The sequence below is a fragment of the Harpia harpyja genome, chromosome 4 (genome assembly GCF_026419915.1).
Source record: "Harpia harpyja isolate bHarHar1 chromosome 4, bHarHar1 primary haplotype, whole genome shotgun sequence".
In the NCBI taxonomy this organism is placed as follows: domain Eukaryota; kingdom Metazoa; phylum Chordata; class Aves; order Accipitriformes; family Accipitridae; genus Harpia; species Harpia harpyja.
Window position 1 is genome coordinate 31,382,937 of NC_068943.1, and position 26,306 is coordinate 31,409,242.

At 40.0% G+C, this 26,306-nt stretch overlaps 1 protein-coding gene across 4 annotated transcripts in view; it reads right to left on the minus strand.

Annotated features, from left to right (window-relative positions):
• Window positions 1–8,181: 8,181 nt before the first annotated feature.
• Window positions 8,182–26,306, minus strand: part of ZC3H13 (zinc finger CCCH-type containing 13) — a 49,338-nt gene continuing 31,213 nt past the window's right edge. For 2 of the 4 annotated variants that reach the window (XM_052786103.1, XM_052786101.1), the window contains 9 exons: window positions 25,258–25,440; window positions 21,513–22,056; window positions 20,321–20,424; window positions 18,882–19,901; window positions 17,306–17,815; window positions 13,897–14,046; window positions 12,770–12,970; window positions 9,273–9,436; window positions 8,182–8,672 (listed from right to left, as the gene is read on the minus strand). In XM_052786103.1, coding sequence (XP_052642063.1) covers window positions 8,502–8,672; window positions 9,273–9,436; window positions 12,770–12,970; window positions 13,897–14,046; window positions 17,306–17,815; window positions 18,882–19,901; window positions 20,321–20,424; window positions 21,513–22,056; window positions 25,258–25,440 — 3,047 coding nt within the window. In that variant the 3' untranslated portion in view covers window positions 8,182–8,501. Of the gene's footprint in view, window positions 8,673–9,272; window positions 9,437–12,769; window positions 12,971–13,890; window positions 14,047–17,305; window positions 17,816–18,881; window positions 19,902–20,320; window positions 20,425–21,512; window positions 22,057–25,257; window positions 25,441–26,306 lie in introns of all 4 variants that reach the window. The other 2 variants (XM_052786102.1, XM_052786100.1) reach the window with 1 other exon arrangement.

Genomic DNA, 26,306 nt, shown 5'->3' on the forward strand with positions numbered 1-26,306 from the left:
CTGCTTCCACCTGAGTCAGAGGATGCCGTGATTTATGCTAAGCTATCATCAGACAGCGCTGCCCATTTTTTATTATAGTTATGAATGTGGCGTTAACTAGATCAAACCAGATAGAATCATGCGTCACACACTGCACGTGCTTTAGAGTCTACTGATGAATAGGCGAGGCCATCTTCATAATTTGTGCACCGAGAAAGAAAAAAAAAAAGTGAGCTAGATTATAGCAATGAAAATGGAAATTAAAGGGATGAATAAGCAAATAGATTATGCTATCATTCCAGAGCAGACAGCGGAGAAGGCACAGTTGCCCATTTATGTTTTGACAGTTCATGTATCAGATGAGATTTGCAAAGAAAGAGGGGTAACACTGCTTAGGGAAAGTGGAGAACAGAATAGTTCCTGCTAAGCGTGAATTTAACAGCGCATTTATTATTTGGGCAACTTGCTTTTGGATAAGCTAGCAAGAAAGCCTTTTGCATAAAGAAAAAAATAATTCAGATCATGCAGGAAAAATGCCGCAGTCAGGCTTGTTATCTGTCAGTTTATCTCTCTCTCACAGTGGTCCCAACCAGACACCTCAAAGGAAAATTCAAAAGCCATCAGATAGGGTCTCTAATTTCTACCGGAGTTAGACACAGGCTGACGTAGCTTTCTCAGCAGGTCTTACAGTCTCCAAGAGGTGAGCAGTTTAAGCCTACACATATGACACCCTGCAAGATTCAAACATGCCCAGGACGGTTCCCAAGCACGGGAACGTGATTGTCTGAGTCTGAATGACTGCGTGACTGAACCTGGCCCGTCCCAACAATTCTTCCCACGATTTGGCAGCTGGGGCAGGGGCTTTTCCCAACAGGCAGCCATCCCATTTCTGGAGCTAGGACAGCTTGCTCACACAGAAATACACTGCTGGGTACCAGGCACTCGTAATGCCCGAGAGCCTTCCCCATTGTGTATAAATTCATATAATATAAGCTGTTAAAGACGTGGTCTTGGTTTACCTCCCAGGAACAACTGTATATACTCGCAGCATGCTCAGTCCTTTTGGAAATCTTGCTAAGTTTTAGCTTCTGCAATGTCCTACAGCTTGAACTCTGAGGCTAATTAGGCACTGTGAGGAAAACAAGAATTTCTCTTTTATCATTCAATTCTGCCACTCTTTAATTTTACTGAGTTACGACTGAGCTCTGTCGTAAGGAACAGAAAAAAAGTATCTTCCGTCCTCCTTTTTCTGGACCGCTGTTTCATATATTTTAATCGTATCTACTATTACTCCTTTCCTTTCTAAGGACACGGTCCCAAGAATTTTAATAACTTTGATACGAGATCTTCCGTGCTTTCCCTGGGTTCTCACCTGTTTTGCAATAACCTTTCTTGCATTAGGAGCCTACTCATAGTGCAGTTTCTACCTTTGCATACATCATCTTTTCTGTGTATTCTTCTATTTTTGTCTTTACACACATCTCTCTACATCAGACTGAAGTTTTCCATGAACTACAGGTTTCCTTCTGGCACTGATATTGCTAACACATGGCACTATAAGGTATAAACATTGATTAAACTTTCCACCTCAGTGATATGTCAGTGTGGTGGGTTGACCCTGGTTGGATGCCAGGTGCCCCCCAAAGCCGCTCTGTCACTGCCCTCCTCAGCTGGACAGGGGAGAGAAAATAGAACAAAACGCTCGTGGGTCGAGGTAAGGACAAGGAGAGATCACTCACCAATTACTGTCATGGGCAAAACAGACTCGACTTGGGAAAATTAGTTTAATTTATTACCAATCATACCAGAGCAGGATAATGAGAAATAAAACCAAAACTTGAGTCACCTTCACCACCCCTTCCTTCTTCCCAGGTTTAACTCCACTCCCAAATTTTCCACCTCCTTCCCCCAGTGGTGCAGGGGGACAGGGAATGGAGGTTGGGGTCAGTTCATCACACCTTGTCTCTGCTGCTCCTTCCTCCTCAGAGGCAGGACTCCTCACTCGTCCCCTGCTCTGGCGTGGGGTCCCTCCCACGGGAGACAGTCCTCCACAAACTTCTCCAATGTGAGTCCCTCTCACGGGCTGCAGTTCTTCACGGACTGCTCTGGCGTGGGTCCTTTCCACGGGCTGCAGTCCTTCAGGCACAGCCTGCTCCAGCGCGGGCTTCCCACGGGGTCACAGCCTCCTTCGGGAACCCACCTGCTCTGGCGTGGGGTCCTCCCCAGGCTGCAGGTGGAGATCTGCTCCCCCGTGGACCTCCCTGGGCTGCAGGGGGACAGCCTGCCTCACCGTGGTCTTCCCCACGGGCTGCAGGGGAATCTCTGCTCCGGCGCCTGGAGCATCTCCTCCCCTCCTTCTGCACCAACCTGGGGGTCTGCAGGGTTGTTTCTCTCACATGTTCTCACTCCTCTCTCTGGCTGCCGTTTCTGTCCCCGCTGCAACTTTTTTCCCTTCTTAAATCTGTTCTCCCAGAGGTGCTACCACCATCGCTGGTGGGCTCAGCCTTGGCCAGCGGTGGGTCCATCTTGGAGCCGGCTGGCATTGGCTCTGTCGGACACGGGGGAAGCTTCTGGCAGCTTCTCACAGAAGCCGCCCCTATAATCCCCCCCTGCTACCAAAACCTTGCCCTGCAAACCCAATATGGTCAGCTTGGACATTTTGATGCTGACTGGCAGAAAGACTTGAAATGAGCTAAATGAATGGGCCACATGGCAGCAAATGCGTCTGCTTGTGTTTTTCTCCAGTTTTAACTGTGATTTGCAAATTTTCTCATCTCCCTTCTCAGTCAATTCCTTCCCAAATCACAAATGTACAGGGAGGTCACCCACTGTGAGCTGTTTATGATGAGACGTGATCATTTAATTCTCTGTTTTACCTTCTGTTTCCCTGTTAATTTTTAATTCATGTCATTTCTTTATCCTTCACTTGCTACAGCTTAATTTTTTCTAGTAACCTTGTGCGAGACGTTTCAAAAGTCCTCTGAAACCTCTTGCTAACACATTTTCCATGAGCATGCAAGACACAGAAAAAGGAATGATGCCTAAGATAGAGGCAACCAGAGGGTTCGTGCTGACACAAAGCACCTTTGCAAGTCAGAAAGAAAGTAAATTTTACATGCACCTATTCAGGTCCTTAGGGGGCTTCCAGTATCCATCTTAAAGGTACATATAGGCAGCTTAGGCTCACCTGTTCTTTTGCTGATCTTCATTTTTTTCTCCCCATTTCTCACTTTCCCAGTTTTTCAGGAGACAGCATTCATACTCCATGCTTCTCCTCACCTCCAGGGCTCCCTGTGTCTGTAGGTTGAATCCAACTTCTGCAAGAATAGGGGAGCAGACCAGGTAAGAATTTGCAGGTACTACAGAGAGTAGTAAAACTACTCTTCTCACTGCTGGAAACACCCGTCTGGAATCATGTTAGGGCAACACTGCCTGTTTCCAGAGCTCTTCCACCAATGCATCGTGTGTTCAGTTTGCACACCTAGATCCTTCTGTCTTTATCGTTCTGATGAGCCAGTTCCTGGCTAGTGGAAGAAATGTGAAGTCACACTCCCAGTCCGACAGCTACAACCTGTGCTACTCCATTCCGTCCCATTAAGCGATCATCCCCATGTACTTGGCACTGGTGAGGTCACACCTCGAGTACTGGGTTCAGTTTTGGGTCCCTCACTACAGGAAAGACATTGAGCTGCTTGAGCGTGTCCAGAGAAGGGCAACCAAGTTGGTGAGGGGCACAAGTCTTATGAGGAGCAGCTGAGGGAACTGGGGTTGTTTAGCCTGGAGAAAAGGAGGCTGAGGGGAGACCTTATCGCTGTCTACAACTACCTGAAAGGAGGTGGTAGTGAGGTGGGGGTTGGTCTCTTCCCCCAAGTAACAAGCAATAGGACAAGGGGAAATAGCCTCAAGCTGCACCAGGGGTTTAGATTGGATATTAGGAAACATTTCTTCACTGAAAGGGTTAGCAAGCCTTGGAACAGGCTGCCCAGGGAAGTGGTGGAGTCACCATCCCTGGAGGTATTTAAAAGACATGTAGACATGGTGCTTAGGGACACGGTTTAGTGGTGGACTTGGCAGTGTTAGGTTAATGGTTGGACTTGATCTTAAATGTCTTTTCCAACCTAAATGATTCTATGGTTCTACTCCCTTCCTCAAGTCCTTCCCACAGTGCCCCAAGCACCCCTCATACACATAATATGTTCAAACAACAAATTTAATCATGCAGTAGATGAGAAAGAGCATTCCCCATTCCCCGCAAAGCTGCAAGTTTTCTTAAAATCCCCATCCCATACCTGCTACTTCAATCATCCCTCTTGTTTAGGAACTGCATGCTTGCAGCCAACACAACCCTTTCACACGTGAACATACACTGAAAAACTGGCAGCGCAACGCTTTTTACCACAGCAGTTTGTTCTAGCACGTCTTCTGACGCTTCAGTCTTTACAGATAATATCTTGACTTCATTACTAAGGAAAAAAAGCAAGCCTGTGGTAGGTGCATCCCTGGCAGTGAAAGCCAGGAAAGAAATTAAACTTCCCCAGAATACACTTACCTTCCCTCTTTCATCTATTGATCCCTACTGATAGGGCAGAGGCAATGATACTGGCTGTTCATTATAGAAACAGTCTTCTTCCAAAAGCTTTTGCTATTTGGTTTTTGAATGCTGTTTTAGCACTTGCCTCTCGTGCATGTTGGGACTCCTTTATTGATTTCAGTGGGACAGATTCCCAAATTCTTAGGTCAGTTTGGTTTAAGAAACTCCTCGCATCTTGATGCTTGGTCACATTGCTTTACTTCTGAGTTTAGGGCTTCGTTTAGAGCTTTTTATTATTTTAACAGTACACTTGCCATTCTCAAGCTGCCTCCTGAAGTTACACCCAAAACCACCTTGGATGCCCACACTGCCCACAAAACCTTACCTACCACACAACGTGTGTACCAAGGCCAAGCATTTGGTACCATCTCCTTGGGCTTCCCCTTAGCATTAAGGCAAAGACCTGTACAGCAGAAACAACTGTTTTGTACAAAGACACTTTGAAAAGAAGACTTTGTTGCTGCAAAACAAAGGAGGTTCCTGAACTCTTTAAGCTGGTAGCAACTCTTTGAATTGAACACGCATCCCGTGCCCTGCCTTGTACGGGCAGAGCAGCTCCAGCCAGGCTGCTCTCTGCTGAAGGGCATCCCTACGGTGGAAAAGGGAGAACGCAACTGCGTCAAGGCAATTCAAACAAAAGCCTTAATTTAGTAAAATTGTCTAAACTCTGTCTTTTGAGTACACCATGCAGATGGGCTACTGTCAAAATCTGTATCTCACTCCACTAGCTGAAGCGGTAATAGCCTGAAAGTACTACTTGAGATAATGAATATGACAATATCCCAAGACACAGGTCATAGTCCCATTTGTGTCTTGAGGCTCTAAAAATCTGCTCTGTCTGAATCTGTTACGGCTGCAAGAGCCGGGCATAGCGTTTCACCTGGGTGAGAGCCTGCCTCATCTTACCAGCGCACATGGCAGCTTGTTCTTCCACAGCTCCACGTTGCAGGCTGCACCTCGGGGATGCTGAAAACTCATTTATCATCCAACTAGGCACAGCATGGGCTTAGCAGCAGAAAGGGGTGACATCTCTACTTTGGCACAGGGACCGCTTTCAAGTTGCTGCCGCAGCTGAAAAGGAGAAACCCCGTAGGGGGTACGTGCTGCCCCACATTTTCAGAGTTGGAGCTGGAGCACACAGGGGCATCCGAGGCACACGTTCAGCCCTGTCCGCACACCGCTGCCCAAAACACTACAGCCTCCTCTGTACCCTGCTGAAGCCTTGCGAAACAAGAACTGAAGTGGACTAGAGTTCTTCCATCTACTCTTTTTCCACACAAAATCAAGCTAGGAGAGAAATAGGGGGGAAAGGAAGAGACGGAAGACGCTAAAAGGGCGGGCAGACCCCATCAGAAAAGTGACGACCAACACAGGGAAGGGGATGGAAGGTCCTAAAGCAAGTTCTCCGATTCAGACAAGTTTCAAACCTTTTATCTGAAATTGGGATGTGGGCAAATCGCCTTTTCTTAAAGTTATTGTAAAATTACCTGATGACAGTTTTGTAACTTACATTCCCTGCAAAGGAAATGCTACCTTTTGTTAAAACAATGGAGACCAAAATACTCACACACAGAACTGCACACTTCCTGGGCTCCACTTGTGCAGTAACTCCTGCCAGGTGAGAGGGGAATTGCTTGAAACAAAAAAAATCTTAGTGCTTCCCACAGGAACAGGCGTGTTTTCTGCCAGTACAGTAATGTACTTCTGCACTCGTAAGTACTGCAATTGAAATCAGAAAAAAGTGTGTATGAGGCAATCTCGGCACCTTTTTTGTCTAATTCCAACAAATGATGGTACGGGTCAGCACTGGCCTTGACCTTCAATGGGACACTCGCTTCACAAGATACTCATAGTAGCCCATTAAGCCTACTTTATTTTGCATTTTCTAGGGTAATGTGAAATATTCTTCTGCAAACTAAGTGCGTATATACACCTTGACTGTTTTACAGGAATAGTGTTTAAAGTAAGCACAGTGTAATTAAATGCCACACAGTGAATCTATTTTGTGTACTGCAGTCTTAGACAAGGCTGTTTCTAGCTATCAAACATTTTTATGTCTGTTAGAGACGGAGATTAAAATAGGCTTTAACATAATTGGAAGCAATGATCTAATACTTTCAGCTTAAAGGCAGCATTATTGTAGCTATAAAGTAGGTGAGAATGCATTTAAATGCTGAATAGAACAGGTATGTTAACTCTTGCTCAGGTTAAAGTATTAGTGTGTTTAAAAGACACACTTTTTTTATAGGTGTATATAAAAACATCAGTGACATTAAAAATAACAGTTACTAAGTCCCTTCAAAATGTTCAACAAGTGAAAAACTTAGGAAGATAAAGTTTTGCCTGGATCACATAGTTTAATAAGGATCAAACAGATGGTAGAAATTTCTCATGTCATTTATATTAGATACAAGTACATGTACACTAGTGTGTGGGCACTTACAAAAATATAAATAAAATCCCCTCACATTTTCTTTAACAACAATTCTTTAAACGTACTATAAGAACGTTTTACTGAACGCTTATGTACTAGGCATTATAGGAAAGCATTATATTAAGAAAGCTTTATATTTGAACTGAATTGCTATTCATATTTAGGCCTTTGCTTGAAGCCAGTACAACTGTCAGTAATCACAAGAGATGCGAGACAGGCCTGCTGTTACAACCGCACAGTCAACATCCCACCTCACTGTGCTGGTTCCAAGCCGAGAAAAAGGGTAAGAAACTAATACAAACCAACTGTCAAAAAATTTAGTGGTTCATAACTCATTTTCAACCTGAATGAGAACAATGAAAACAAGCTGCTTTGCAGCAAGCCAGTATCAAGGTTAAACTATGGATTTCTTTCCCATCCCCTATAAGCAGAATTCAAAGCAACAGTTCAGGTTTAAACCCAAGAAAAGTACACAGGTGTATACAGAGACTTAGTCTGAAGTTTTAGAAGTCTCAGTTTCACATGGAGGCCTCCACAGACTACCTAACCATACCGGACTGGTATAATCCAAAGATGCCACACAAGATACCAACTTCTCAAACAGAAAATTCTTACAAAATTGAGTCCAGGCTTGACAAGTCTCTAATCAGGCCCCTAAAATCCGTAACACCCAGCAAAGCACCATTGCTCACTGCCTTTACTGTTAATATCTGAAAACTCCTGAAACTCATCAAGCGCGAAATACCCTCAGGTTGCTACATGGGATTGATCTGCCCTGATACTTAACAGGATGTAAAATATATGCACTAGTCCTCCTTTGTGAGAAGCAGGCATTTCCAAAATGCTGTTAGTCTCATAAATATAGGCATGTAAAGCTGGTCATAAATCACTTTCCAGAAGTTTTTTTACTTCCTTTCATCAAGAAGGGGAGCCCTAAGTGACCAGACTAGATTTTTGTGTCCAGAAATTATCAGAGGAAACCTATGCTAAAGATGGAAAAGAGCTAGAGTTTTGTCCAAATCCAGATCCACACCAGAGGCTGCTGTGATAAGAAAGAGATTTGGAAAGCGGAGGTAGACAGATTCCCAGGAAGCAAGCTATTTAAGAAATTCCAGATGTGTATTGAGGGACCAGGGTGGTGATGGAAAAACCCATTCATAATGAAGAAAAAGACACGCAGTTTTCTTCGGTTTAATATCAGGTGGTGTTACAAACTGCTAAAACCAGACGTCTTCACATTATTACACTTGATGCACCATAAAACAGGTTTATGTTACAGTGTAAGATTCAATATTACAAAACTTGCAGAGAACTTCACACAGAAGTCCTTATTTTTTACCCCTTTTATTCACATCCAAACCCAATAACTCTTATCTGTGTACAAATGGAGTATTTTCTTCCATCTTCTACAGCTGCTTTCTAATCAACCAGTTCTAAACATCAATACCAACATTGGTAGTGCGAAATCAGCTAGAAAGTGCCACCACAGTCATTCACTCAAGACACACACACTTCTTGCTGGATAGCTGGCTGTGGAATTTTACTATCCTCTGTCTTTTCCTGCCCAGGAACTTGGCACACAGTCTTTCGTTTGAATAACCGTAGACTTAACCGTAACAAGTCGCTGTCCATTGCTGCAGAATTTGTATAAGTTTGTTTTGTTGCACCCTGTTGAAATTAAAAATGAAAAATAAAAAAAAGAACTGAAAACAGTGGCTTTTAACATGCAAGCTGAGAAATTAACCTCAAGTACTCTCAATAATTAGAGGTTTAATCATACGTATTCACTAGAAAAGACTTGGAGAATTAATGATTTTTCTATTAGCATGCCAGATCATAAAACCTGCTGTAGTGCAAAAAATGGCTAAAGTATTTTTTCTTTCAATTTTAACTTGGAAGAACAGAATCTTATAATTCTTATAAACATACATGGAATCTCAAGCAGGAGATTTATTCAACAATTGCCTTTGAAATTGTATTTTAACCCATTATTTATTATGTATTCTCTAAATATAGAAAATGTATCTCCAGAATTTAAACCCCAAAATGAGAAACAGCACCCACCTCTAGTCTCAATCTTAAATTAATCTCTCATCCTAAGTAAAAAATAAACACCCTACAATCTCTTAAATAAAAGTCTGTTCTCCATTTAAAAGACTAGGTCTACTCTAGAACAACGAACACAAAAATTATCTTCCTAGAGAAATGTTTTGCATAGTGGAATCTGTGTTTCCACATTTGACCAAGCACTGCAAACAAACCACTTGCCTTTTCATTCTTCATTAGCTGCTTACGAATTGCAGAATCCCTTCGAAAGCACAGCGCTTTACAGCAAGGACCCAGATTACTGAGAAGACCTGCTCTCTCTTCTTTTCGTAGAAGTGCAGCCATGTTCAAGGCCCCCAGTTCGTGTTCAAAAAGGTTTTCTGCATCTAGAAAGAATTTATATTTGCAGAGATCAATATATACATGGTATTTCTGAAGAGCAATATACAGTAATATGAAATTCCTTAAGGTTTTACTATTTGTATTTCTGCCTTCCAAACAATATCAAGGTTTGGGAAAAAAGGATATTGCAGTTTATAAAAAAAACCCCCAAATAAATCCCTCACCATTTAAAGGCAAGGATGGGTACCCTTGTATGCAGGTTCAGCACTGGAAAGCTGTATTGAGACAGCAATCACTGAGAGGCCTAAAAATCAAGTGCCAGCTCTGGGACAGAAGAGGGGGTATCATTTATGGTCAGACATATGTGACAGAAGATGTTTACTACTAGGATTAATCAGAAAGTGGTCTAAGTTTCAATTCTCTGCAAGACATCAGATAACTGTACCAGTGTCAACACAGGGTTTGTATGGCTATGCAGAAGTGCAATACGACTATGTAGAATAATTCTTTTATCCATGGTGGATGAACCTGGAGAACAAGTCAACAGATGCTAATGAACTACCCCCTCCTACCAGCTCATCTAAAGCATTTGTTAATACTACTCAAAGTGGCAGGACTAGTCCTTTAATACACTTATCAGAAGAAACAGCGTGCAGCTAGAACACTTTAACCACTTTAATAAAAGATGGATCCTGAGGTGAGTCTTGTTCTGCGAGAAGTCTGTTTCTGAAATGCAGACAAAGACAAAAAAAGTGCACATGGCTGGACCGCAGCTCATTGATTTATAGCCCTTTTACAATAAATAGGAAGATTATGATGTAATTGAAAAAAAAAAAAAAGGTAAGGTATGTAGCTAAATCCAATCCAGCCGTGCCTCTATAGTAAACTATTGGGTGTTTAGCAGAGAATCAAACACCTCACTAGAGACACCAGCAAACCTGGGGAAAACATAGAAGCTAAAAGCAAAGACTGCTACAGCAGTTTGGCAGTATGCACACAGAAGAGAACTAAGATGCATTTTTAAACCACTCGGAGAATTTGGATGAAGCTGCGTAGGACTAGTTTTTAAACACGGTGAAAAGAAACAAAAAAGTTACATGAGATCAAAGGCAGGTTAAAGAGAACTGAAGTCATCAAGACAACCTCAACAGGCAATCAACACCACAAATAAGTGACAAGACACAAAAAGGCCACTTCAAAGGTAACACTGACAGCTCGCAGAGTCTGCCTAGGTGCCAGATGCTGAGCATATCTGGCAAGTAAGCATGTCTATATCCTTATAGGAAACAATTGCATATAATAGAGAGAGGGCAAGTCAGCTACAAATCTCAATTCCATCATACACTACAGATTTTTGTTTCCAAAGACAAATAATTAAAAGAAAAAACAACCCTGAAACAAGTTATCATTTCCTTTTTTCTGCATTTCAGTGTATTACCAGAAACTTTTCATCCACAATAAGAACAAAGAAGGGAACACCAAACTCAGGAATAAAACAGGGAAACAAATTATACTACCATGAAGAAGTCCACAGTGAAAACACTACATTTTCACTGTAATGCACACTAAATATCTAGCTCTAATTCATTCACTTTTCAGGGCACCGTATCTGTGCCTTTGTTTAGAATATACATGCTGTGGCTGTGTAATCACTATAAAAGGAACCTCCACCTAGCAGATTACTACTGGCAGTTCCACATGTAGCAACTTTGGTGGGTGAGAGACTGCACACACCAAAGGGAAATCAATGGAGGCACTTCAATCCCCCTTCCTCTCCAGAGCAAAGTTCTGCTCAGTCTGAGTTACACTTAGGACAGCCCAGGGGCAGTGCTGGAAAGCCTCCTATTATCACTACGGACTTTCGGTTTATTTCTAGAGAAGCATGCAAGGGCTGCTGAGGTTATTTCGGGTATCGTTTTAAATAGCCAGGTGGAATGACTCTGCACTGCAGTTCCTGTTGCAAGGAATCCTGGTTAGTATACAGCAAAATTAAAGCTTACAGAGGGAGGGACATAGTTCATACCTTTACTGTATCAGACAGTTTGCAGACTCAGGAAGACTCAATATTGTATCAATTACACTGGTTATGTGAATTCTTAAGCATAAGAGCTGAAGTGGTTTTTTTTTTTTTTTTTAAACTAGAAGAAAGCTAATACTGCATAGAAAAAGCTGCAAATATTGCAGCGGTACATTTACAGTACTTATTAATGCCAACTACACACCTCAAATTATACTATTTATGATGCATTAAAAATGTTTGCATTTAATTCGACTTTAAAATAAAGTAGAAGCAGTAGCAACAGCCCATGATTAATAGTTATACAATTTAAATGGCTCAAGCAAGCAGTGACATTCATGGAGATTAAGAGGGCTGGGAAAAGCCAGTTGTTTGGTTTTTTTTTTCCTCTCCACTTGTCTGAGACTGTGAGGTTAACAGGACAACTGCATAAAGAATAATGTTGCAAAGAATTAAAAAGTACTGTTTCAAATTAAGAACTAGAATTTACAGAGTTAAAAACAAACAAGCAAACAAACCCCAAAATCAGAAAAATCTGCTACTCCCTTAAAACAGGGGCTCTGCAGATACTATTATTTATAAGCCATAATTTTCTCACATTTAGATCCTGGAATAATTTGTGTAGAGATCACACAGAAAGCAAATGTTTCACAGTCCTAAAAAACCCATTCTACCATGCAAATTGTTGCAAGCAGCTCAACTGCTTCCTGGGATGCCAAAGAGAAAAATCAGTATTCTCTCTCATGCAAAAGCCCTGCTTACACTACAGAATTGTAGTAAACTGCACTGGTACAGTTCATGCCCATCCCATCTGTCATGCATGTATTATGCCACACACTTTGTCCAAATGCCAGACCTGTGTATTATTTAATTTCTCACTTCTAGCAGAGACATAATACAAAAATTTCACTTAGCTCCTTCATTCTGACCCAAAAACTTCTATCTATGCATTCTGGAGAGGATCCTCAGAAGGAAAGTAAGAGGACATGCAGAGGACCTTCAGAGAAAATAAGAAATCTTATTTCTTTCTCACAATATTACTGCTAATTCACTGCAGAAGATACTTAGCACTCCAAAAAACTGCTGACACACTTTAGGCTAGGAAAGCATGAATGGTCTCGCAAAAAGAATATTCCACCGGGATGAAAAAATTTTAGGCTACTATTCAAGACCTCCTCACCACTGCTGGAATTAAAACACTAATTTGATTGACATGCAGCTGTATTACATTCCTGTAATTTTCAAACAATACTCATTATACACTTTCTATGGTCTTGAAACCTAAAATAATGAACTAATGCACATTTCATAAGGACTTTCACTAAGTACAAAAGAGATTAATCCCTGCAGAAACAATTACCTTTAGGTTTTTCTAACACTCTCTGGCAAGTCTCTTTAATTTTGGTGAAGAGTTCTGGTCCTGCCAATCGCTTGGAAATACCAACTCTCAACATAACAGCACCTGGTGTGAATTTTAGGAGTGCAGCCCCAGGCTCACGTGGTTCTTTTGGCTGCTTTGGCATAAGACTGGACCAATCTACATCTATAACATCCACAGGATCTGCAAAAACATTGACAGACAATGAGTTATCGCATCATCATCATCCCTTACGACAGTTGATTAATTTCACATGCTGTGTACACCCTTGTCCCCTAAAAGCAATATATATTAGATGAATGTTGTTCTGCAGTTCTAAAGACCAGATCCTTGGACACTTCAGGTAAGAACGTCAAAACTCACTTAGATTGGTGGAAAAAAGGAGCATGCAAATACAAAGCTTCTTGGATGAAAAAACCCACCCCTAATATTCTGCTTCATTTTTATTGCAACCCCTTTGCAGAAGGCTGCTCAGATCCTGCTTAGCCAGCAGATTTGGACACATCACTTATGCATTCACAAAAGTCATAGTACAACTAAATGTGCTATGACAGATCCAAATTAAATGCTTAAAAAGCTAGTATTTCAACTCTGGGTCCTGAATGTTTTTTTCAAAGGAGAGATATACTATTTATTGAATAACCATACAACTGTGTTTGTCTAGTATGTTTATCATAGAAAATACAAACGCTGATCATATAGCCCAGATGACTCAACTGAATTTACGACAAGTAGAAGATTCCATGCTTCCCAGTGCATTTGGGAAGCATTCAAGCATGGATAACATCTGTTCATAAAAATATCCGTTCCAAATAATGATCAAAACCAAATGGGATAAATGAAAACATGTTTATAAACCCAAAAAGCTTACCCTTCTAGCTATATAAAACAAGATAAATACCACTTCACAATACAGCTCCTGGTACTCTTTACTTACCTCTGTGCTCCTCAGGCTTACCTGACTATTACAGAACAAATGAGAAATACTGAAGAGCATACAAACTGCATTCCTAATTCAGAAATACTGTCAACATCACAATAGCATTATATACAAACTGATCTAATCTTTATATTCAAATAATCATAAAGGGGTTTTGCTATACTTTTACCAGGCATCTTCTCATCCTCCTGTTGATCCTCCCGCTTTTCAGCATCACCTGCCAGAATTTCATCCAGTTCATCATCACTGATTGGCTCGTATTCTCCAGCACCAGACCCCAGTGACTGTACATCATCAATCTTTGCTTCATCTTCTCCTCCTACAGAGACAGATACATACTGTAGCTTTAAAGCAATCATTCCTGTTTTCTAAACATGCTTTAAGCAGCCTGAAAACAAAGTGGTTCAAGCAAACTAAACTGTTAGTTTTTGGGGACAACTATATTCAACATGAAAACAGGTATTAACTCATGAGAACAGAGAAGCTATTTCTCCCGTACACAATGAGGCAGTTTGAATTTTACATATCTTGGTCTTTTTTTTGGGTACAGTATTAGTCAAACTGCACACAGAAGGCCATATACAGAAGAAACGTGTGTTGATGATCTGATACGTAGTTAACAATACAAATATAGGTTAGCGCCACAAAGTCTTTCAGATGCTTTTGCACGTGAATCCAAAGTCAGGATTCAGTCCAAAGGTTCTACAAGAGAAAGAAGTAACAGAACCCCAAAATACAAGAAGGTGCAAGATATCCTGAATGAAGCAATTATTCCCAGGGTTTTAGACTCTTTGTGGAAGTCACAAGAAGAGCTTTTAGAAAGCCATGCCAAACTTCTTCACTTGTTGTTACACTCCTATCCAGCCATGTACTATATGCATATACAAATACCCGTGCTGTATGCATAAACCTGTGTCCCTTAAAACCTGTAAACACAAGACACTCAAACGCTGCATTTTGCAGTTCGTGAAAGGAACATCTGAAGGTATCCTCTCATGTCTGGGACTGAAAGATCCGATTCAAGCATTCAGAAGCCCTATTGCTCAAAACTCAGGCTTTCTTAGGGTTCTCCACCACAGTACTTGCAATGAGTTGTGTGATACAAACTAGACAGAATTTACAGGGGTCCTCCCCTGTGGATGACTATTCTAATATCTTCCAGCTCCCTTAGCCAGAAGTGAAACTGCCTCCGTTTTAAGTTGCCCCCAATTTTTTTTTTTTTTTACTTGTCTTTGTAAAAGCTACAGAAGGGGAAGGAAAAAAAAAAAAAAAAAATCACGTCAACTAACCTAAAAATCAGCATGGAAAAAGCAAGTAAAAGACATGCTAGCAGAACATAAATTAACTACTCAGACCACCTGGCAGTGCTTTGGAGGAAGCATATAGCATCCTGGGCATTATTTAAGCCCACTCCTAGAGCAAACACATTAAGGTTCAAGACATTACAATGATTTAGTAGTTATACCCTCACATATTTTTTTAGACAATATACTACAGTAATTTGTCCAACTAAATACCAGATACAGTTTCCCGATGATGTTAAGCAGGTATTTAGTTTTCTTTTTTTAGTTTTCTTTCTTTTTTCTATTTTTAGAAAAAGTTTTTCTTTTTTAAAAGGAAAATAAGGCTATCTGTACTAGATTTCATTTTGTGTCTTACGATTTTAAATATTCACTGCCTGTATGATACATCTTCTGCCTCCACACTGATCTACCAGTTATACCAGCTGACCATAATGATGTGCTTGGACAGCACAGATGAACCATTAAAAAAATTACTGTATGAAACAAAAATAATAATCCATTGTTCTCAATATATGATTAAAAAAAGATTACTTCCTCAGTTTTGAATTTCAAATCAAAGTTTGATAATTTCTAGATTGTAATCCTATCACTACCTTTACACACTAGTCAGCTAAAAGGAGCAACGTAAACAGGAATAATAAAGTAATTAAAGACAATAAAGTACACTAAACCTTAGAAAATCACAAACATGCTATATATAGTATGCTTTAATAAAAGAGAATGCCATCTAATATTTTACAAAAGACATTTATTTTTCCAAAAAAATGATCCTAAATATACCATAACTTCCTATAGATGATAATTTTCAGAGAATTTAGAACAACCTTGGAAAAATACACAAAAGAATACATTAAAACACTTACTAGAAGTCTGCTGAAAGGCTAGACCTAAGAACACATTTAACATCCACAGCCTGTTTAGTTACAGGTGCCCTCTTGGAAACAGATAATGTACCTAGAAAAGAGTTGTTGAAAGGCTATTCCTGAAGTCACCACATTCTACTCTCAGATTTATTGCACCATTTCTTCCTCTAGCTTAAAAATCGCTGAATTCTGTCCATTACAGCAAGACAGAGCAGACTTTCCCATGCTCATTCCAAATACAATCTCAAAACAAGTGCTTCAACTCCACAGATAATCTCCTTAATTGGAATTTTCTCAATTGTACCAGTCAACCCTAATGACCACTTTGCGAGTAATCAGTTAGGAGATAAAATAAGTAATAAATATTCCTCATCATCTTCTCCAGACAACATTTGATTTAACTGCCTAAATTAACAATGAATGCCACAGAAAATTCTTAGTAAGAATGCAAACATGATGAGACAATGTCCTGTTATCTTGTGCAAAACTACAAAAAGCTTAATTCACGTTTCTCTTTCTACTTCTGAGGACTATGGACTTCAGGCTTTACCATCCCAAACATCCAAAAATTCCAATTCTACAATGCCTTTTTTCCTCTCAACAGATTTTAGAGATGAAAACTCCTGCAATCACCAAAAAACCCCAACTTTCTGAACATAACCATAACATACACCAGTTACTCTGGATTTAGACTCTTGCTTCTTTTACGTTGCTGATATAGGTTAAAAGTACTTCCCAAACACCTTATCTATGCAAAGCTCAAGCTGTCTAATCCATGTGACAAACTCTTAAGAGTTTGTCACTGTTTGCCCCTTACTTACTTTATTTACTAATCCTAAGCACGTTTTCCCCAGTATCATTAGGGCCAGCAAATTGAAGCTGCATTAATAAGATTACCTCAGGAAAGCCATTTTTGGACTGTTATGCCAAGCCATACATATGTTTCACCTACTAATCAGACAATCATTTCCATGATAATTGGGCTCTGCAGAAAAAAACCCTAAAGAACAGTTCCAAGTCAACACTCATTTTTTTTTTTTTCACTCATTACCTGTCACTTCCAAACTAAGAAATAGATCTTACAATGATATAACAAGGCAATCAAATGTTGGTGTTATTCTTTAGCAAACTGCCTATTCAGAAATGTTACACCTTGGTGAAATTATACCTCAGATCATTTATGTTTCTTTGCCTCAAGACTTTAGAAATTAACAAATAACACTAACACAATTAACACTAAGGAAGATGCTCATCAGATTTCTCTCTTACTGTGTCTGCTTCCACAGTAGAGAAGCTGGAGCCAATAAGCCTTTTAGCAGAAAATTATTCTAATATAGCTCAGTTCAGCATTATGCTAAAAGGAAAAGAATAAAATATTTGTCAGTCCAGGTTCTTTCCAAGAATATCTCACCTTCTAAACTCTCTACCTTTTCGGCCTCATTTCCATCTTCAAAACCTTGTAAAGGTCCTAAATCTTTGTCTGCTCTTTCCTTCTCTGAAGCCGCTGAATCCCGACAAACACCATCAAATTCCTTTTCATGATCTCTGTCCAGTTTCGTTTCACTGTGTTTTGTTGATTCTTTTTGAGAGGTGATGTCAAGAGTTCTCTCCCTCTCTCTTTCAGCAGTATCAGGTAGTTGTCTCTCTCGCTCTCTGTCCAGCTCCCGTCTTTTCTCCCTCTCCCTCTCTCGTTCTCTGAGTCTCTCTCGTTCCCTGCTCCTTGGCCAGTCTTTGTCAACATCTCGGTCCCAGTCTCTCTGTCTTCCCTCTCTCCTGTCTCTCTCTCGCTCCCGATCGTGTTCGTGTCGATCTCGCTCCTGAAGCCTTTCCCTGCTATCAAAGGACCCAGATCTGGAATGGACCTGACGATCTGATTCAGGAGAACTTCTTCTTGAACTGTGGCTTCTTGAATCTTGACGATCTGAATAAAATATTTTAAATATACAGGTGAGTACAGCATGTAAATGTATTACCATTTTACTAGATCAAAGTATTTTAGAGTCAGATATGAAAACGTAATTCTCAAAAGCATCGTCCTCAAATCAATAATGCCTTCAGATTGCCTAGAGATTTAACCTTACTTAAAAACATAAGGTATTCTTCCCACTCCAAAAAAGATTTTTAGCAGCTACTTTCTACTCTGACAGAAGCCAAACTGAAGGTACATCATTTTAACTCAGAAATTTAGGCAGGGGGGAATCGTCTCAAAATTCAAAATTTTCAAAACATGTCTTCTAAAAGCTAGGAATGCCTTGGCTAGCAAATGACAAATTCAGAAAAATAATTCAGGCATGTAACCATGAGGAGAACAGAGAGCCGAAGTGGTTTAGGAGGAAGATATTTTCCTACTGATGCTGTTTAAATTCTAAAACATTTTACCCCCTTTTTTTTTTTTTTTTTTTTACAGGAGCTACACAAATAAAACAAGTCAATTGTCATTATTTTGATTTGCAACAAAGACGATTTCCATGTGCATTAAAAGTATGCCTAACAGGAACCATGACAGATTTACCTCAGTGAAAATAGCTCCTGAGATAATTGATCTCTCTCTCCCAGAGAAGAGACATTTTCATTTTGCATAGATTTCAGAGTTTTCATATCAAAATGAATGTTAATAATGAATTTAAGAACATATTTAGATGATAAAGCTACCTCAATGTTTTGTTTGCACAAGCATTTTCTATGAGTTTTTTTTGTCCTACAAATTACTTTATTCCCCAGACAGCATGAAATGAATCTGACCAAATGTTTTGGTGTAAACAAAGTGGTAATCCTGCCTGCTGAGGATCAGCTTTTCAAATATGGTAAACCTTGCAGGATTCTTAACTCACTCGAGTTTTACAATGAATGGCAGAGAGCACCTCCCCCTCCCTTCACACTAATTACAAATGAAAAGAGTATACAGCCATATAAGAATGATTTGGGATTTGTACCTTTGCACTTTTACACAGACTGATAGGTCAGTCTCACTAAAATGAGATTACTACCTGAAGATGTGCTGCGACTGGGTTCCCCTCGTTTCAGCTGATCAATTCTGGACTTCCGTTCCCCGGTGATTTCTAAGCTTTTCTTCTCCCTGTCCCTGTCCCTATCCCTGTCTCTAGAACTACTGTGCAGGATCCTCTTCCGTCCAGTCTGGTCATCTCCACTGCGATGAGCTGACTCATTGGAAGGGGATCTAAGTCTGCTTGAGGCATGGCTCCGATTGCTACCAAGGCTGCTGCTGCGCTTCTGATCCACAGGTTTACGGTGTGGTCCATCCTCTATAGTAACGTGAGGGGCTTCCACCTTTTCTCCCCTTGTCCTGTGACTTTTTCTATGGGATTCCTCAGTACTTCTTTCTGGAACAATGATGTCACCACGTTCAGGAACATCTTCATCTGACCAGTCGCTAAATGTTGTATCTTCTCTTTTTTGTGGGACTTCTGCCACAGGTTTCTCAGGTGGTGCTTCAACCAATTCTTCTTTTGTTACAGGGGGTGTTCTTGGGCCTTTCTTCTTTTTATGATGTGGAACAATTTCTTCATCAGAAACTTCAGAATCACCCTTGGATCTCTTCCGCTTTTTCTCTACATTTTTCTTTTTTTGACCCTTCTTGGGTGAAAAGACCTGGCTTTCCTCAGTCATTGATTCATTAGCGTACCTTTCCACCCCACTGTCATCATCTTTCTTCTTCTTTGTGGCCTTTTTCTGCACCTTGGACTTCTTCTTGCTGTCATCATGCATTCTATCAGAAGCATCTCTTTCTTCAGAGGGACGGTGTCCAAGATTTTCCTGAACCCTGGACCGGGAGCCTTCTGAAGCATCTGGTTGCTCTCTTTGCTTATCTGCTGAAGAAACCCTCTCTTTAAAATCTGGTTCTTCGTAACGCCGGGAGCTTTCCTTTCTGTCCAATTTTCGCTCTTCTTCTTTCCAGCGACTCTGCCGCTCTTCTGTAACATGAGAGGGGCTCAGTGACCGGGATTCCTGTGGCCGCACAACCTGGCTCAGAAGTCTGTGCTTTTCATCTACAAAATGGGAAAAAGGATGTACTTGTATTGAAGGAAGAAGAACATGTGAGCATTTAGTATCTTGTGCATGCCAAAAAGTGTCAATTAAAACATATAATCTGTTATTTCAGTTACATTTCTGAAGTTTTTCTACTGCTGCAGCAGCAACAGACTATTTCCATGTTTTATGTTTTGGTAAACATGCATCTTCAACAACAGATGTGGAAGGCACTATCATCTGGCAGACGTAACACAGTGACAAAATGAAGATAAAAGACAAACTTATAGATTAAGAAAATAGTGTCGCTCATGAAAATAAGGGGAGGAGGACACTCAAAAAGCTTTCCCCATGTTTTTTCTATTTAAGATCGCAAATTATTTTCCAGAGGCAGAGGATAAGCTGGATCCAGCTGCAGAGATAGCCCACTCCTACTTACTTTTATCATCGCCACTGTTGTAAGCATCACTATCAGGAGAGTGCTCACGGCGACGTTTGGGTGACTGACGAGGACTTGGACTGCTTTCATTTCTGTGACGCTTCCTGCAGAAGCAACATGTACAGTCAAATTTCTTCAGGATTCTTTAAAGAAAACATTCATTGAGTTTATCATCAATACAAACCCTGAAGTCTAAGCACCTCATACAGAAGACAACACATCTAAGGATGCCAGGAAGTTTTGCATTTTTCTAAGTTGTTATTCCAAAACTGCAGGTATGATCAGTTTTTTGACCATACTGTAAGATACCTTAAACTAAAACTCAACCACTTATGACAACTATCCCTTTAGCAAAAAGTTATGAAAGACTATTAAGATCAATTTTTCCCTGTGGCAATAACTCTTGCAGTGAGTTGACCCCAGGTGGCAGCTAAGCCCCCACCTATATGCTTGCTTACTTCTACCTCAAGCAGGATGGGGGACAGCCTGTAGTAGATGACTTCTAGGAATCTACAGTTCCCTCACACAAAAGCTACTAATTATTTCCAAGCAAAGCAGCCATTCAGGGCAACAAGTGTTTTGCTTAGTTTTGATGGAACAACGAGAATTTTATTGTACCAAATGAAAAAAACCAAAAAAGGCGAATCAGTGCTACGCATTCAAAGGAAGCGCCACACATTTACTTGGGATATCATTCACACCTTCACTGGTAGACTTCTGGTATTGAAAATTCAGTAGTGCAAAGGGTAATGCATGTTCCACAGAAATTTAACAAATAAAGTCATGAACCCTGACCTAGTTAGTGGCTATCTGACTTTCCAGGCTTCAAAAGGTACCACAGCCTGCTATTGTGTATCTGAGAATGCCTGCATTATTAAAGGCAAGGCCACGCAAGTATACTTAGAAGGGAAAATGACATCATCTGACTCAATTGTTAGCTCCTGAGTAGTTCCGTGATTCTGCACTAACAAAGCATCAGATTAACTTCACCAGCATAATACTGATTTGGGGGCCACCAGCATGTGCCACACAGACTGGGCCTCTGCATAAACAGGGTATCTTCTTCCTTATGATACTCCCCTGCTTACTAAGTTACTGAAATCAACAGTAAAAGACTGCCTTTTTTCCTTTTTTTTCTTTTTTTTTTTTTTCTTTTTTTCCTTTGACTGAAGTAACATTCGGACCCACTCACTTGGATTTTCTTTCCTCATGGACATCTCTTGAACTTCTTTCTTCTCGGATATCTTCTCTCTTATCCCTGCGGTCCTCCCTTCCTTTTTCTTTGTCGTCCCAGTCTCTCTGGCGGTCTCTTTCTTTATCCCTGTCTCGACCTCTCTCCCTTTCTCGTTCCCGCTCTCGATCTCTTTCTCGCTCTCGCTCCCTTTCTCGTTCCTCCCGCTCTCGTTCTCGCTCCTTCTCCCTCTCCCTCTCTCGTTCCCTTTCCCTGTCATGGTCCCTGTCTCGGTCCCGCTCGCGGTCCCTGTCTTTGTCCCGCTCTCTCTCCCTCTCCCGTTCCCGAGCACGATCTCGTTCCAACTCTCTTTCCTTCTCCCTTTCCCTTTCCCGGTCTCTTTCTCTTTCCCTCTCTCGGTCCCTCTCCCTTTCTCGCTCTCTCTCCCGGGCCCTTTCGTCTCTCCTATCATCAGACCGATCTACCCTTCGTTCTTCTCTTCTTTCATCCCGCTCGAGGTCATCACTTCGTCCTTGATGTCGTACCGGTGAGCTTGCTCTCTGATCTGCGAAGACAAGCAGGCTTGATTACCAAGTGCTAAAGCGACATACACTGCTTCCACTACACTACTAAAAACCCAAGAGCTTTTGTTTTGATGAGCTAGATATTGTTTTGCATTAAATAAAAACAAGTCCCTGCAGAAACTTGGAAATTCTCTTTGGAGAGGGAAAAAGACAAAAAGCAGTACTAATTTTGAAAGATTTTTTTCAATATTTAGGGAGTGGGCTTTCCTTATTTTAACCAGAAGTTAATACAGAAATTTTATTTTCTACCAGTTTTTTTCTGAATGGCTTCAAAAGATAATTATACACCTCACAGCCTAGCTATTACTATTGCATTACTCAATGATTCAAGATCTGGTATGAGATTGCATTCTGGGCCCATAACCCAGAGGCTGAAAAGCTCTGAATGACATACATATGAAATGTTAAGACTTCTGTACGAAAATTTTACTTCCTTAACCTGTTAAGAGTCATGGGCTGTACGAGAACTCACGCTATTTATAATACATAGTAAAACTTACTGCAAAATAAGAAATACTGGCCTGTCTCATCACAGAAGAGATCCCTGCACAGAAATACACAACCAAATCCACGAGAAAGGGAAAGCCGAGGATGAGATACAGGAAGCAAAACTGTTCTAGAAGTTTTCATATGTATTCACTGCAGAGTCTTACAGTTTTAGAAGCTGAGTTTTTCATTGTTCAGACAGTGGATTAGAGTCAGGGAGAAAACTAAACTTATGTAGAAAATGACTGATCCAGAAGGACAGTGAAACCTGATTTTTCTAATGGTATTTACTCTCCACAGACTTAGCTGCATTTTGTTAATTATATTTCAGATTTTTTTTAATACTTCTATAAATTTTGACCGCTCCATAACAATTTCTATGCTGATGTTAGTAGTAATTGAACCACAACAAATCAATAAAACTATTTTTCCATAATATATATTAAAAGCACTATACAAAAAAGCAAAAAATGGCATGAACAGAGGTTGGTATTTTTCGGTCCATTACTCTGAGGCTGACAGTGCACTTTGCTGTAAATTGAGACAATGTCCACCAGGGGCGAGCAGGCAGAGTTTGAACAGGACTAAATCAATAAAACGTGCATTTCCATCAGTTTAATCAATTTTAATCTCTGAGTGAATTAACAATGACTTAATGCTCCCCTGTTACCAGCTAAAATTAAAAGCAAACTTGAGCGACATTTCTGCCATAGCTGTAACGCTTCTTTTTTAAAAAGGTAAATCATCAATCCGTGCAATTGGTTCCATGAACAGGTTTCACATTCTTTTAATGGTGCCTGTAACATTATAGTATGATTTACTGTGCATACTAATTATTAGATCTTATACAGAAGTTCTGTAACGCCTATTTGTTATGTCAGTTTTGGTGACAAAACATCCACAAGAAAGTCTTACATGAATGTCTTACATGAATCAAAGATACTAGAAATGTATTAGACAATTAAATGTCGATAGTCAGCACTTCTTACGTGACTTCATTTTTTGAAGCGCTGTTCCAGCAGTTGTTTGGAACACCTACATATTTGCCTTAGTTGAATAAAAGCAGCCCAAATTTGCAAGCTTGCTTTTTAAAAATCATACTAAAAAAGATTCCTTACATATCACAGAACTAAGTACCAACCAAAATCTATCTCAATTTTTCTCTGAATGACAAATGTTAAGACTGTAGTCTAATTATGGAAACTATGTCTTGAATTGTAACTCTGAGGAGGACTTACTATTACAAAAAGCGATCTACATTTTTAAGGGAGAAAACAACAAATCTTATCTCCATTCAAGCGCTTTATATTTTTCCCCCCAAAGGGAAACACAACCCATACAAAGCAACTTCCCTTCTAGAAATTTTTTTTGTTGTGATGTCATGTTTTTACTTCTAAGGGTTTTTTTTTTTTTATGTTGTGGGGTTTTTTGTGTTTTTTTTTAAATTCTTAATAAATTAAGACCTTGGTATGATATGAAAAGCACAAGTTACATTATAATACATCTAGGATTTATTGGGTGTGGGGAGGTGGAAGAGATGAAAGCTAGTTTGCAAAAGCCAACCCCCAGGACACATTCAGACTGCAGGATTTTTCAGCTGACAAGAAAAAGGAAGCCTGGAGATTAGGTTTGTTGAAATCCTGCCTTGAAGACGAGACAGAATCTAAAGCAGAACCTTTCACAAGAACAAGCAACAACAGATACATTTCAATGGGCCAAAAATCATCTCTCAAAGTAGCACACAAAACATCCTTTTGAAAAACTGAAGTTAAACAACAGCTAGAACATATCTGTCACTTCCAAATCAAAACTCAAGATAGAAAAAAAAAACCTGTAATTTTATATTTATTCTTCACAGCTCCTCCTTTCATTTCCATGCTGTTTTCATTTCCCTAACTCCTCCTGTTCTCTTAATTGGTGAGCAATACAAATATTTTCCAGAGTGAAAGTTAGTACTAAGTTCATTAGAGACAACACAGTACTCTTTCAAGTGCAGAAGTGTGCAATCTTGCATACTATGTCTAAAAGAGCAGTCTTGCATACTCTTTCCATGATCACTGGTATCTGTACCAACACTTACTAGCCAATTATTATTGACCACAGCAAAGCATTCATCACTATCAAATTCCCCAGGCAATAAATTTTTTAATTAATCATAAATCTAAACTGTCAATTACTTTAGTAATAAGTAGTCCGTAACTAAGTCAGTCTAGTAGTCAGGCCTTCCCCAAAACATACTCAAGTAATTTACAGTGCAGTAGTACAATTTCTATACAAACAGAACCAGTAATGAAATACACTCATGACTCTAAGCTTACACACATATGTACATGAAGTGGAGGAGGAGGCAAAGAAGAGAAAAAAACGTTTTACATTGAAGTTGTACAATGAAATCCCTTGAAGTTTAGTTTGTTTAAACACTACTCGGATGAATAAAAACAGAAGGTGCCAAAATCTAGCCATAGGTAGGAAGAAAGGCCATAGCATTCATGCAGACACTGCCAATGAGAGATCTTACTAAGGAAGTTAACTTAGATCAAGGATAGGACTAGTGTCAATGTGCAGTGTCAAATAAGTTATTTATGAATTAGTGGTGTGGAGGCAGAAGAAGGAAGAAAAAGGAAGGAGAAAGAAACAGACATTCGTACATACACATTTGACTACATATGTATGTGTCAAAATATACATTAAAATACCTCTCTCTCTGTTGTCACGCCTGTCGCGTTCACCATGTCTTCTTTCAAAGGAGGAATCCCTTGCTTGTTCTCGACTGTCATAGCGATCCCGATCAGGATAGCTACTCCTTGATTCCCAGCTGTCGTGGTAGTTTCCACTACTGCTGTGACCATCAACCTGGGATCCTCTAGTCCCCCGACTTCCTAAAAGATGTATCAACAGAAAAAGATGAGTTTCCACACATAAGGAAATCCACTGATATTTTATACCAACTAAAGTAGTAACTTTTAATAAACTTGAATTAACTGTTCATGGAAATAGAAATTGTAGCATCAAACTCTACTTAACCAACAACTCAAATTTCACGTTTTAATTGTAAAATTATTATTTTCAAACTGCAAACTCAAGACTTTCTAAATCACCATCCCCTAGTCATAGCATGAGGTCTCCTGAGTAGAAATGTAACAGTCCAAAAGCCAATTCACATTTGTTCTGAGTAGGATGTAAGCTTATAGACAGTGCAGCATGAATAAGCAGAGAAAGTAGAGATCATTTTTCCTGTAAAAACTGTATGGCATTTCCCTAATGAAAATGTCACAATAAGCCTGAGAAAGCCAAAATATATTACTATAGATGATTAAAAGGCGGTAAGTGAAGCTGTTCTACAAAGTGCATCAGACTTTCAAAAATACTGCCAAAGGTTAAAATCCCACTTTTTTTTTGTCAGTCAAGAAGGGGTGGGGTGGAGAGAGGTGGGGTTGTGTGAAAGATGGTTTTCAAGTACCTAAGACATGCAGCTGCTTTTGAGAGAACACAAAAAACCTACTGCCCAGTATTTTGAGACACACTGTCCCCTATGAATCTTCCAGTACACATCAGCCTCTTACTTGTGTTTGTAGCCCATGGGAAAACCTAGGCTTGCAGAAACATTAAATAGCTTGGTGTAGGGTTTGTTTTAAAATGGGATGGCAGAATACCAATGTTACACCACTTTAGTGAATAGAGAACACAGAAGTGCTATAAATTTAAGAAACTGTTGTAATTTAACAACAAAGAATTGAGCATAGCT